General features: G+C 70.7%; 1 protein-coding gene across 3 annotated transcripts in view; it reads right to left on the bottom strand.

Moving 5' to 3' along the window:
- The window catches only part of LOC110365826 (microtubule-actin cross-linking factor 1, isoforms 6/7-like), a 42,010-nt gene that overhangs the window by 13,467 nt on the left and 14,792 nt on the right, over positions 1-13,751 (bottom strand). For all 3 annotated transcript variants that reach the window (XM_065054770.1, XM_065054771.1, XM_065054772.1), the window contains 20 exons: positions 13,439-13,609; positions 13,174-13,340; positions 12,738-12,897; positions 12,309-12,393; positions 11,402-11,631; positions 11,040-11,159; positions 10,814-10,915; positions 10,110-10,328; positions 8,297-8,500; positions 7,975-8,206; positions 7,601-7,827; positions 7,174-7,296; positions 5,875-5,976; positions 5,106-5,207; positions 4,229-4,375; positions 3,482-3,637; positions 2,069-2,266; positions 1,692-1,820; positions 890-1,060; positions 665-820 (listed from right to left, as the gene is read on the bottom strand). In XM_065054770.1, the coding sequence (XP_064910842.1) occupies positions 665-820; positions 890-1,060; positions 1,692-1,820; positions 2,069-2,266; positions 3,482-3,637; positions 4,229-4,375; positions 5,106-5,207; positions 5,875-5,976; positions 7,174-7,296; positions 7,601-7,827; positions 7,975-8,206; positions 8,297-8,500; positions 10,110-10,328; positions 10,814-10,915; positions 11,040-11,159; positions 11,402-11,631; positions 12,309-12,393; positions 12,738-12,897; positions 13,174-13,340; positions 13,439-13,609 (3,201 nt within the window). The remainder of the gene's footprint in view (positions 1-664; positions 821-889; positions 1,061-1,691; positions 1,821-2,068; positions 2,267-3,481; positions 3,638-4,228; positions 4,376-5,105; positions 5,208-5,874; positions 5,977-7,173; positions 7,297-7,600; positions 7,828-7,974; positions 8,207-8,296; positions 8,501-10,109; positions 10,329-10,813; positions 10,916-11,039; positions 11,160-11,401; positions 11,632-12,308; positions 12,394-12,737; positions 12,898-13,173; positions 13,341-13,438; positions 13,610-13,751) is intronic.

Raw genomic sequence — 13,751 nt, 5'->3', positions numbered from 1 at the left:
AAGGTTCTGGCTCGGAGCAGCAGCCCCCGTGTGCCGGGTCGCCGTGTTTCCCAGCGTGCGCCAACGCACCGACCTTCATGGCGCTGGCAGGAAGAGGATTCTCTATATTGTCACATATTGTCTATATTGTCTCAGCTGTGGCTGAGAAGACTCGAGGAAAGAAAATCTCCCTCATCTTGGTGGGCGACCACGTGCTGCCCGTGAATTTGGTCAGGACCTCGTCCTGAGCTGGGAGCAAACACTGGGCTGGTTTGACAGTAGAATCATAGAACAGAATGATAGAACCATTCCAGTTGGAAGAGACCCTCAAGTCCAACCACAACCCAACCCTGTCCCTGCCCCCTGTCCTGAGAACCTCGTGTCCGTCTGTCCAGCCCTCCAGGGATGGTGACTCCAGCACTGCCCTGGGCAGCCTCTTCCAATGCCCCACAGCCCTTTGGGGAAGAAGTTGTTCCCCACATCCAACCCCAACCCCCCTGGCTTGTCTCCTGCCGTGGTTTCAGATGCCAAGAGCCACCGGAGGCTGCAGGAGGGACGTCCCCAGCCCGCGCCGCTGCCACGCGGGACCCTGCGGGCGACCCCGGCCCGTGGATCGGCTCTGGGGGTGCAGGGGCACCCCGGGCAGGACCCCCGGCCGGGAGGCGACGGCTCAGCCCACGCTTGCCTTGTGCTCCTGGAGCTGCGTGGTGACGGTGTCCAGGACGAAGCTGGGCGGCGCAGGGGACGCCAGCAGCTCCTCGGCGTGGGCCACCCAGCGCAGCAGCTCCTGCACGCTGCCGTGGAACTCGGCGGTGACCGTCAGCCCCTCGGCCAGGCGCTCCTGCGGGCGGGGGAGCCGGTGACGGTCCCGCAGCGCCCCGCGGCGCTGGGACCCCCCCGCCCCACGCACCTTCCGCTCCTGGGCCTCGGCGCTGACGCTGTCCCACTTGTGCTGCAGGATGCGCAGGCTGTGCTCGGTGCCGCAGGGCCGGCCCGCGCCGCACGCGCCCAGCAGCCGCCGCAGCCGCTCCCGCACGCCGGAGAACGACTCCTGCCTGGCCTCCAGCTCCTTGCACAGCTCCTGCCCACAGGGAGCTGGGGTCACAGCCCGCAGGGGACGGGGACAGGGATGGGGACAGGGACGGGGACGAGGACAGGGATGGGGACAGGGACGGGGACAGGGATGGGGACAGGGACAGGGATGGGGATGGGGATGGGACATGGATGGGGATGGGGACAGGGACAAGGACAGGGACGGGGATGGGGGCAGGGATGAGGATGGGGATGGGACAGGGATGGGGATGGGAACAGGGACGAGGACAGGGACGGGGACAGGGACTGGGATGGGGATGGGACAGGGATGGGGACAGGGATGGGGATGGGAACAGGGATGGGAACGGGGACGGGGACAGGGACGGGGACGGGGATGGGGACGGGGATGGGGATGGAGGACAGGGACAGGGATGGGGACAGGGATGGGGACAGGGATGGGGATGGGCACAGGGATGGGCACAGGGATGGGGATGGGGACAGGGACAGAGATGGCTCTTGTGTTGTCCTAGGGCAGGAGGGCTCTACCCGGTCAGGGAGGGGAGAAAGCAGAGAGGGGTCCTGGCACCTCAGAGGGGCTGATTTGGGGCACACGGACACCCCCAAGGGACACTCAGGGATGTCCCCGCAGCGAGCGGATCCAGCACAGCCCCGGTGCTCACCAGATGTGCCGCAAGCGTCTCTTTGGTGGTGTCGGGGTGGCCCCAGGCCGGCTTGGAGAAGAAGAGCTGCAGCTCCACCTGCTCCAGCCACTGCAGCAGCTCCGTCATCTCCAGCGTGATGTCCTGCACCTGGGGACGGGGGGCTCAGTGCTGGAGCTCAGTAATGGGGGCTCAGCACTGAGGGGCTCAGCACTGGGGGCTGAGTGCTGGGGGCTCAGCGCTGGGGGCTCAGTGCTGGGGGGTTCAGCGCTGGGGGGTCAGTGCTGAGGGGCTCAGTGATGGGGGGCTCAGCGCTGGGGGCTCAGTACCGGGGGGCTCAGCATTGCAGGGCCCAGCGCCGCAGCAGCAGCCCTGGCACGCCAGCGTGGTGCCGGTACCTGGCTGAGGTTGTTCTCCAGCTCCAGCTGGCGGCTCTCGGTCTCGCTGCGCACCAGGTCCCAGCGCTGGTTGAGCTGGCGCAGGCTGCGCCGCAGCCCCTCCGCGCTCTCCCCGGGGCTGCACAGCAGCAGCCCCTGCCCGGCCTCGTTCACCGACTCCACCGTGCGTGCGTGGGACATCACGTCGTTGCGCAGCACCTGGGGACGGCGCCGCGGTCACACCGGGTCACCCGCGTCCCTGGCCACGCAAAGCCCCTCGCCCCGCGCACCCCGGGCACCTCTGCTGCCCAGGTCAGCGCTGCCACCGCAGTGCCGGCAGCCCTGCAGCACTGGGTTTGCCACACTGGGGACCCCCAGAGCCAGCACCACAGCTCGTCCTGAGCGTGGCACGGGGCAGGTGAAGGCGCCAAACGCGCGGCACTGGCTGGGACGGGGCACACGGGAGGCCGGAGCCCCGCACGCCGCGGCCCCTGCGTGCGTCACACCCGAGCGTGCCCGGGCACGGGAAGCAGTGCCGGTCGGCCGCGGCCTCGGCCAACTCCCGCAGGCGCGGGACGGCTCATTCCTTCCGTGCCGGCACCACGGGAGGGGACGCGTTCACACGCTGCTCCCCCCCGCCGCAGCCTGCCCGGCCCGGCTGCTGCCACCACGGGGCTCCATGGCCACGCCGGCGGGAGGGCACCGAACTGTCTGGGACGGGGCTGGGCAGCAGGAGAACCAGGACTGCGACCTGTGCGAGGGGACACGGCAGGGCTGTGCCGTGTCCCCCCCAGGGGACATCCCGCTGGGGACACACAGCCGTTGGATCGTTGGATTGGGTACCCAACGGACGGGGCAGCAGCGGGGCAGCGCGGGATGTGAGCGCAGGCAGCGCGGGACACGGGGTGCAGGGGAGGTGGGACACGGGGTGCACAGGGGGTGGGACACGGGGTGCAGGTGAGGTGGGACACAATGCGCAGGCAGAGGGGACATGCAGGGCGGGACACACGTGCAGGTAGGGGGGACACGCAGGCAGGGTGGGACACACAGGCGGGGGACACGCAGGCAGGGGGGACACACAGATGGGGGGACATGCAGGCAGGGAGGATATGCAGGCAGGGGGGACACACAGATGGGGGGACATGCAGGCAGGGAGGATATGCAGGCAGGGGGGACACACAGATGGGGGGACACACAAATGGAGGGACACACAAATGGAGGGACACACAGGCAGGGGGACATGCAGGCAGGGGGACACGCAGGCAGGAGGGACATGTGCAGGCAGGATGGGACACGTGCAGACAGGGGGACACGCAGGCAGGGGGACATGCAGACAAGGGGGACACACAGGCAGGGGGGACACGCAGGCAGGGGGACACGCAGGCCACCCTGTCCCCGTCCCTGTCCCCGTCCCCGTCCCGCGGCCGCCCTCACCTTGTGCTTGGCCAGCTCGATCTCGCAGCTCTGCAGGTCGGGGCGCAGCGGCGCGGGGCCCTGCAGCTGCTCGCCCGTGCGCTGCAGCCACTGCAGCAGCTCCTCCAGCTGGTGCTGGAACTGCCCCAGCCCCAGCAGCGCCGCCTCCAGCTGGTGCTGCCCCGCGGAACCGGCAACGCGTCGGCGGGAGCCCCGGCAGCCCCGGCCATGCGCCCGGGACCCCACGGCCCCGCACACACACACCGTGCCCGGGGCACCGCGGGCACCGTGCGCCCCGTGCCTGCACAGCCCGTGCACCCAGCACCCAAATAGCTCCCCACACATCCCATGCACCCCCACACACCCACACACCCAGCACCCAAATAGCACCCTGTGCACCCACATGGACCCCGGTGCGCCCACACACCCGGCACCCAAATAACACCCTATGCACCCACATGAACCCCACACCTCCACAGGGACCCCAAGCACCCAAATAGTACCCCACGCACCCACAGGGCCCCCATGCACCCACACAGACCCCATGCACCCACAGGGCCCCCAAACACCTAAATAGCACCCCACGCACCCACAGGGCACCCCACGCACCCACACAGACCCCACGCACCCGCACCCCATCCAGCACCCCCACAGCACCCCACGCACCCCCCTGCCGTGGCTCCTTCCTCGTACCCACGGCAGGTCACCCCCAGCCCGGCACCCCGGCACTGCCCCGTGCCGGGACCCCTGCCCGGCACAGCCCCACACCTGCCGGCTGACGATCTCCTCCTCCAGCCGGTCCCAGCGCTGGCGGAAGTCGCGGAGCGGGGCCGGGGGGTCCCCCTGAGCGGTGCCCCCCGGGGGCCGCAGACTCTCCAGATCCACCTTGCACTGGTACAGCTCCCGCTTGAACTCCTGTGGGGCAGCCGTGAGCACGACACCCCCAACCCCCCGCCCCACACACGGAGATGGGCTCCGCCGGGACACCGGCTATGGCCAGCATGGCATGGCACGGCAGAGCAGGGTCTGCCTTGGCACGGCACAGCAGAGCATGGTCTGCTTTGGCACGGCATGGGAAGGCATGGCATGGCACGGCAGAGCTGGGTCTGCTTTGGCACAGCACAGCTGGGTCTGGCACAAATTGCATGGTTAGGCACAGTGTGGCGCAGCATGGCACAGCGTGGCAGACCGTGGCATGGCACAGCATAGCACAGCGTGGCACAGCGTGGCGTGGCACAGCGTGGCACAGCATGGCATGGCACAGTGTGGCAGAGTGTGGCCACAGCATGGCACAGCGTGGCACAGCGCAGCATGGTCTGGCACAGCGTGGCACAGTGTGGCATGGCACAGTGTGGCACAGCGTGGCACAGCGTGGCACAGCGCGGCATGGTCTGGCACAGCGTGGCACAGCACGGCATGGCACAGCGTGGCACAGCGTGGCACGGCACAGCGTGGAAGGCCCAGAGCTCCTCCCCACAGGGAGCGCTGCACACTCAGGGCCCCCTGTGGGGGCGGGATTCAGCCACCCCGGGCGGGCCTTGGCTACCAAGAGCGGGTGCCACAGGGTCACCAGCACCGTCCAAGCTGCCCCACTGCTGGGACAGGCCCCGTGTCCCCCAGCTGCCCCACCCACGGCACCACCCACCTTCAGCTCCGCCAGCTGCTGCTGCACCATGTCCGCGTCCCCCCCGACCAGGAACTCCTCGGCGATGCGCAGCTCAGCCGCGTCCAGCCACTCCAGCAGCCGCTGGGACCGAGAGGGACCGTGGGACGGGGGCCCAGGGCACCCGCCCCGTCCCATCCCTGTCCCCGCACGCCGGACACATCAGCCTTGCCGGGGTCCAGGATAGCCCTGTCCCCCAGGGGGCAGCCACGTCCCCCCGGGGACACAAACACGTCCCTTGGGGCACAGCCATGTCCCTCAGGGCACAGCTGTGTCCCTTGGGGTGCAGCCATGTCCCCAGGGTGCAGCCGCGTCCCTGAGGTGCAGCCACGTCCCTGAGGTGCGGCCGCGTCCCTGAGGTGCAGCCGCGTCCCCTGGGGTGCAGTCATGTCCCTTGGGGTGCAGCCGCGTCCCCTGGTGCTCTGCAGCCCCACACCAGACGTGGGGCCGGGAGCCGCCATGGTCCCAGGGAGGGCAGGGACACAGGTCAAGGGTGCTCCAGCCCCGTCCCCACCAAGGGACACGTCACCATCTGGGCACATCACGCTGGAGCAGGACACAGGCACGGCCACCGCGCTGCCCCCTGCCCCGCTGCCCCCTGCCCCACTGCCCCCTGCCCCACTGCCCTGCCACCCCACGGCTGTGCCCAGGGACACCGCGGTGGCCTCACAGCCCCTGACCCCCCAAGCAGGGACAGGAGGGTGACGGGGTGGGAGCAGGTCCCTGGGGGGGTTTGCCCGCGTGGCCCCACCTGCACAGTGTCCTGGTAGCCAAGGGCGGCCTGGAGCTGCTCCTCGAGGCGGCCGCTCCGCTCCGTCCACACCGCGCTCAGGCTGTGCCAGGAGGAGTAGAGCTGCGGCAGGGCCGGGGGTCAGCGGCACCGCGCAGGGTCGGGGCACCGGGGTCGGCGGCACCGCGTGGGGTCGGGGCACCGGGGTCAAGGGCACCACGCAGGGTCAGGGGAACCGGGGTCAGTGGCACCGCGCGGGGTCAGGGCACCAGGGTCTACGGAACCGCATGCGGTCAGGGGCACCGGGGTCAAGGGCACCGCACAGAGTCAGGGCACCAAGGTCAAGGGCATCGCACAGGGTTGGGGTCAGTGGCACCACATGAGGTCAGGGGTACAGGGGTCAAGGGCACCATGTGAGGTCAAGGGCACTGTGTGGAGGTCAAGGGCACAGGGGTCAGCATCAGCACCATGTGGGGTCAGGGGTGCAGGGGTCAGCAGCACCACCTGGGAGTTGGGGACATGGGGGTCATGGGCACCACATGGGCGTTGTGGACATGGGGGTCATGGGCACCATACAGGGGCTGGGGACATGGGGGTGACGGGCACCATGCAGGCGTTAGGGACACGGGGGTCAGTGGCACCACACGGGCATTGGGGACATGGGAGTCAATGGTACCGCAAAGGAGTTGGGGACATGGGGGTGACGGGCACCACACGGCAGTTGGAGACATGGGGGTCAGTGGCACCACACGGGCGTTGGGGACATGGGAGTCAGTGGCACCACATGGGAGTTGGAGACATGGGAGTCAGTGGCACCACACGGGTGTTGGGGACACGGGGGTCAGTGGCACCACACGGGTGTTGGGGACACGGGGGTCAGTGGCACCACACGGGCATTGGGGACACGGGGGTCAGTGGCACCACACGGGCATTGGGGACACGGGGGTCAGTGGCACCACATGGGGGTTGGGGACACGGGGGTCAGTGGCACCACATGGGGGTTGGGGACATGGGGGTCAGTGGCACCACATGGGGGTTGGGGACATGGGGGTCAGTGGCACCACGGGCCGGCGCAGCAGTGGCAGGTGCAGGAGGCAGCAGCCGGCGCTGCCGCAGGTGCAGGGGCTGGTGGGCAGCGGTGCGGGGGTGCGGCTGGGCAGGGACACGGCCCCTTGTGCAGGGACAGCAACCGGGGACAGCCACCCCGCTCCAGCCCAGCCCGGGGACACCCCAGGGACACCCCGGGGACAGGGTCTGGGGGACACACGCCCACCCCCACTGCAGGGACAGCCTGTCCGCGCTGCGCCCGCCGCCACTCACATCATCCAGGCTCTTGGTGACGTCGGGCTTGTCGGGGTCCCCGCAGGACGCCATGAGCTCCACGCCCAGGCTGCCCAGCGCGTCCAGCTCCCCCTGCAGCGAGTCGATCTCCTCCCGCAGCGCCTGCGGCCAGGACGGTGCCGTGGGGCTCCTGTGCCGTGGGGCTGCCCATGCCATGGTGCTGCCCATGGCGCAGGGCTGCCCGTGCCACGGTGCTGCCCATGCCGTGGGGCTGCCCGTGCCGTGGGGCTGCCCGTGCCGCAGTGTTGCCCATGGCGCAGGGCTGCCTGTGCCAAAGGGCTGCCCGTGCCACAGGGCTGCCCGTGCTATGGGGCTGCCCGTGCCACGGTGCTGCCTGTGCCGTGGGGCTGCCCGTGCCACGGTGCTGCCTGTGCCATGGGGCTGCCCTCCATCCCCCAGCCCGTACCTGCATGGTGCGCAGCCGCGCACGGATGGCCTCGGGCTCGCTACCGGCCTCCTCCAGCCCCAGCACCAGCTGCTGGGTGTCGCTCAGCGCCAGCGCCAGCTCGGCCAGGCCGTGCCAGAAGCGCTCGGCCAGGGCCAGCAGCTCCCGCAGCCGCTGCTCCTGGTCCTGGCAGTGGCCACGCAGGCAGCCCCACTGCGCCAGCAGCTGTGCCGTCCGTTCCTGGATCCCTGCGGGAACCGGGGCATGGGGCTTGGCTGGGGACCCCCGACACAGCCCCGAGCAGGGACACGTCCCACGGGACGCCCCGGGCCAGGGACACGCTGCCGTGCAGGGCACAGCCACCCCCGGGACGCATCGGACCCCTGTGCCGGTACCTCTGGCAGCAGCGTCGGAGTTTGCCGCCGGCATGCTGGCCAGCAGCTCGCCGCCCTGCGCCTGCACCGTCTCCAGCGCCGCTCCCAGCTTGTCCAGCTCGGCCAGGACCAGGCTGTTCTCGCGCAGGCGCTCGCGCAGCTGTGCCGCGTCTCCGCGCAGCGGGGGCTGGCTCTGCAGCCGGCTCTGCAGCCGCTCCAGGCACTCCCGCAGCAGGTCCATGCGCTCCGTCAGCTGTCGAAGGCGCCCGGTCATTGGAGGGGCACTCCAGAGGACACCCCAGCGGACACCCCGAGGACACCGGCCCCTGGTGCCGGCCCCTACCTGGCTGTACCGCGGCAGAGCGTCCTCCAGCAGCGCGGCCGCCTGCCCCACGCGCTCGCGGATGCGGCCGTACCGCTCCTCCGCCTCGCGCCAGCGCTGCCGGAATGTGGCTCCCTGCTCCGGGCTCAGCTCCTCCAGCTGCGCCGAGACGCGCTGCAGCTTCCCCATCAGCGGCCGGTGCTCAGCGATGGCCTCGCGCAGGCACTGCACAGAGCAACGGCCATGGGGACGTGCCCCGGTGCACCCGGTGCTCCACCGCACCGACCCTGCGCCCCAGCTCTGCCCCGGTGCACCCCGGTGCTCCACCACACTGACCCTGCACCTCAGCTCTGCCCCGGTGCTCCACCGCACCGACCCTGCGCCCCAGCTCTGCCCCGGTGCACCCGGTGCTCCACCACACTGACCCTGCACCTCAGCTCTGCCCCGGTGCTCCACCGCACCGACCCTGCGCCCCAGCTCTGCCCCGGTGCACCCCGGTGCTCCACCACACAACCCTGCGCCCCACCTCTGCCCCGGTGCACCCAGTGCTCCACCACACAACCCTGCGCCCCAGCTCTGCCCCGGTGCACCCAGTGCTCCACTGCACAGACCCTGCGCCCCAGCTCTGCCCCGGTGCACCCCGGTGCTCCACCACACTGACCCTGTGCTGCAGCTCTGCCCCGGTGCTCCACCACACTGATCCTGCACCCCAGCTCTGCCCTGGTGCACCCCGGTGCTCCACCACACAACCCTGTGCCCCAGCTCTGCCCCGGTGCACCCGGTGCTCCACCGCATTGACCTGCGCCCCAGCTCTGCCCCGGTGCACCCGGTGCTCCACCGCATTGACCTGCGCCCCAGCTCTGCCCCGGTGCACCCCGGTGCTCCACCACACTGACCTGTGCCCCAGCTCTGCCCCGGTGCACCCCGGTGCTCCTCCACATGACCCTGCGCCCCAGCTCTGCCCCAGTGCTCCACCACACCGACCCTATGCCCCAGCTGTGCCCCGGTGCACCCGGTGCTCCACCACACAACCCTATGCCCCAGCTCTGCCCCAGTGCACCCGGTGCTCCATCACATCGACCCTGCGCCCCAGCTCTGCCCCGGTGCACCCGGTGCTCCACCGCATTGACCTGCGCCCCAGCTCTGACCCGGTGCTCCATCACACTGACCTGCGCCCCAGCTCTGCCCCGGTGCACCCGGTGCTCCACCACACTGACCTGCATCGCAGCTCTGCCCCGGTGCACCCGGTGCTCCACCGCACTGACTCTGTGCCCCAGCTCTGCCCTGGTGCTCCACCACACCGACCCTGTGCCCCAGCTCTGCCCCGGTGCACCCGGTGCTCCACCACACTGACCTGCGCCCCAGCTCTTCCCCGGTGCACTCCGGTGCTCCACCACACTGACCTGCGCCCCAGCTCTGCCCCGGTGCACCCGGTGCTCCATCATACCGACCCTGCGCCCCAGCTCTGCCCTGGTGTACCCAGTGCTCCACCACACAACCCTGCGCCCCAGCTCTGCCCCAGTGCACCCCGGTGCTCCACCACACTGACCTGTGCCCCAGCTCTGCCCCGGTGCACCCCGGTGCTCCACCACACTGACCTGCGCCCCAGCTCTGCCCCGGTGCACCCCGGTGCTCCACCACACTGACCTGTGCCCCAGCTCTGCCCCGGTGCACCCGGTGCTCCATCACACCGACCCTGTGCCCCAGCTCTGGTCACAGCGGACGCTGCTCATGTGCGTCGGGTGCCCCAGCCCGTCCCCTCGCAGGCACCGCGTTCTCTGCTCCCGACCCCACGCGTCCCCGTGTTCCCGTGTCCCCGTGTCCCCACCCTCACCTGCAGCAGCGCCTGCTGCTCCTTGAAGGCCTCGTAGGTGATGGCGCTGGGGGCGAGCTGCACGCCCAGGCCCTGCGTCTCGTCCAGCCAGGGCGACAGCTCCTCGAGCGCCTCGGCGAACTGGGCCAGCAGGGCCTGTGCGTGCTCCAGCCGCACGGCGCAGGCGCCGCTGCGCACCAACAGCTGCTCCGTGCGCTCCCGCAGCGCCGGCACCGAGCTCTGCGGGGACGGGGTCACCCAGTGTCCCATGGGGCCGGAGACACGTGCACCGCTGCCCCCGGTGATGGGGACACAGGCACCACCATCCCCCAGTGATGGGGACACAAGCACCACCATCCCCCAGTGACAGGGACACAGGCACAGCCATCCCACAGTGACGGGGACACAGGCACCGCTGTACCCCAGTGACGGGGACACAGGCACAGCCATCCCGCAGTGATGGGGACACAGGCACAGCCATCCCGCAGTGATGGGGACACAGGCACTGCCATCCCCCAGTGATGGGGACACAGGCACAGCCATCCCGCAGTGACGGGGACACAGGCACCGCTGTACCCCGGTGACGGGGACACAGGCACAGCCATCCCCCAGTGACGGGGACACAGGCACCGCCATTCCCCATTCCCCGGTGATGGGGACACAGGCACGGCTGCCCCCCGGTGCCGTAGCGTCCCTGCCGGCGCAGTGCCGGCGCGGCCGCTCACCTGGAGGTGCAGGGCATCGGGGCAGCGCGGCAGCAGCGGCTCCGCCAGCGCCAGCAGCCGCTCCACCAGCCCACGCTGCTGCAGGATCTCGGCCGCGAGCAGCTGCGGAGAGAAATGCGCGGTGCCGGTCCTGCAGAGCCCGGCGCGGGGACGCGGAGCAGAGCCCTGGGGGCGCCGGGGGACTACGGGGCGCCTGTGGGGGGCGGCACCGGCGCTGCAGACCCACCTTCTGGTCAGCGAGCTGTGAGCGCAGCACCGGTGCGTCCAGCTGCACCTGCCCAATGGACTCCAGGCGCTCGGCCAGCGCGGCCACGTGGGACAGCTGGGAGGCCAGGAGCTGCTCCAGCTGCAGGAGGGGGGGAGAGGAGCCGTCAGCCACCGTGGCAGGGACATCAGCCCCACCAGGACTCCTCTCCGCGACACCAGCACATCAGCCGCTGGTTGGCACGGGAGCTCCTGCGTGACCTGGTGAGTCCCACGCACCGTGTCCCCCCAGCCCCGACTGCCCTTCTTCCACTGTGGCAGCACCACTGTGGGGCTGGGTGGAGGGGACAGAGGGTGACGTCCCCAGAGCCCCGTGTCCCACACCTTCTCCCTGTCGCCAGTGCTGAGCGGGGGCTCCCGGCCGTCCCCGCAGCCCAGCTCCTGCTCCAGGCGGCTCAGCCACGGCGCCAGCTCCTCCTGCGCCGAGCCCAGGCGGGACGAGGCCTCCAGTGTCTGCGCCAGCCGCTGCTCCGTGTCGGCGCAGCTCTGCCCGGCGATCAGGTACCGCATCCTCAGCGACTCCAGCTTCTCCTGCGCCAGCTGCGCCTCCTCCCCTGCGGCGGCACCGCGGCCACATCAGCGCCGCTGCAGCCAGTGGCCCTGGGGCCAGGGACTCAGTGCACCAACACCGTCCCTGGGGCCAGGGACTCAGTGCACCAACACCATCCCTGGGGCCAGGGACACGCTGCACCAACACTGTCCCCGAGGTCAGGGACTCAGTGCACCAACACCATCCCCGGGGACAGGGACCCACTGCACCAACACTGTCCCAGGGGCCAGGAACCTGCTGCACCAACACTGTCCCTGGGGCCAGGGACCCACTGCACCGACACCATCCCCGGGGCCAGGGACCCGCTGCACCAACACCATCCCCGAGGTCAGGGACTCAGTGCACCAACACCATCCCCAGGGCAAGGGACCTGCTGCACCAACACTGTCCCTGGGGCCAGGGACCCGCTGCATCAACGCTGTCCCTCCCCCATGATGACCACTGTCCCAACCCCCGCAGCTGCCCCTCTCCTGCTCCCCGAGACCGCAGCAGAGCTGAAACTCCAGCTCCTCACCGTCCCCTCTGTGGGTACCGCCTGTCCCACCATCCCCCACCCCCGGCCCCTCTCCACCCGTGGGACGCTGCGATCCCATCGGTTACACCATGGGAGCCGATCCCCCAGGACACCCGGGGCGCCTGCGGTCCCACCCGGCGCCAGCACCTCCGGCAGAGCCCACTCACCTGTCACCATGTCCAGGACCCGCTGCCCGCTCTCCAGGGCGCCGTCCAGCTCTCCCAGCCGCCCGCGGATCTCCTCGCACAGGGCCTGTCCGAGGGAGGCGCCCGTGGCAGCCACGGCCACCGCGCTGCCCCCCGGCACGCCTGGCGTCCCTGTCCCCACAGCCACCCCCAGCCCTCCCCATGGCCCCACCTGTGGCTCTCCCATCCCGCTGTGCCGTGCTGCCCCTGCTCACCCACACCACAAGGGTGGCCCAGCCCACCCTGTGCCACAGCAGGTGCCCCAGCCCACCCTGTGCCATAGTGGGTGCCCGAGCCCACCCTGTGCCACAGCAGATGCCCCAGCCCACCCTGTGCCATAGTGGGTGCCCGAGCCCACCCTGTGCCACCGCGATGGGTGCCCGAGCCCCCCGTGCCCGGCGCGGCACAGACCTGGGTTTGCCGGTGGGCGTCCTGCACGCGGCCGACACAGCCGTTGGCGTGCCACAGCTGGGCCAGCTGCCGCTCGGTGGCACCAAGCCACTCCTGGAAGGAGTCCACGGCCTCCTGAAAGGCCTGCGCCGCCGGCAGGATCCTCTCCAGGCGGCCGTACCTGCGCCAGGAGCGCTGGGTGAGCCGGGAGGGCAACGGCACCGGCCCAGGCGCCCCCTCTGTCCCGGGCACTGCAGCTGGGGGGCAGTTCCTGCAGCTGGGGTCCCCTACCACATCTGGGGTGCTCCCCACCCAAATCTGCCCCCCTGAACACGAGGGGCGAGGCAGTGCCGGGAGCACCCAAGGACAGGCTGCCGGTGCCCAGGCTGAGGGTCCCACTGCGTCCCGGTGAGATCTGAGGACGTGGGGATGTGGCAGCTCCTGCTCCCCGACCCACCTGGCTTCAGCCTCCCGCATCAGCTCGTCCCAGCGCTCCCCGAGGCCGTGGCGGCCGCCAGTCCCCTCGGGCGCCACGGTGCCGGTGCCGTGTGCCGGCAGCATGGCCCGGTCCTGCAGCACCAGCTCCACGCGCGGCCGCCGCTCCTCCAGCAGCCGCCTCAGGAGCTGCAGGGCAGGGGCGGCGCTGGGACCCCCTCCGGCACCCGGGACGGCCACGCCATCCGCCCTGGGCCCCCCATCCCCGTGCCAGCCTCTCCGCCCACCTTCTGCTCCTCCAGCTGTGCCTTGGCCACCTTCACCTCTGCCGACGGCGGCTTTTGGTTCCTCACCAGCTCCTCCATGTCAGCCACCCACGCCAGGAGGCTCTCCGGCGTGTCCTGCCCTCGCTCCGCGCCCGCCGCCTCCTCGGGGACGGCGACTGTCTGCGGGGACACCTGCCAAGATAGGGGGCTGAGCCACCCAGGGGGGCAGGGGGTGCCATGGGGCAGCCGTGGGGCAGCCGTGGGGCAGCTGTGGGGCTGGGATGGTCCTCCCCGTGATGCTCCGTTCCCACAACGCAGGGGGCAGAGGGACCCA

The sequence above is a fragment of the Columba livia genome, chromosome 2 (genome assembly GCF_036013475.1).
Source record: "Columba livia isolate bColLiv1 breed racing homer chromosome 2, bColLiv1.pat.W.v2, whole genome shotgun sequence".
NCBI classification, from domain to species: Eukaryota; Metazoa; Chordata; class Aves; order Columbiformes; family Columbidae; genus Columba; species Columba livia.
Note: the sequence above shows the minus strand (reverse complement) of the source record. Positions and strands in the feature narration are given on the sequence as shown.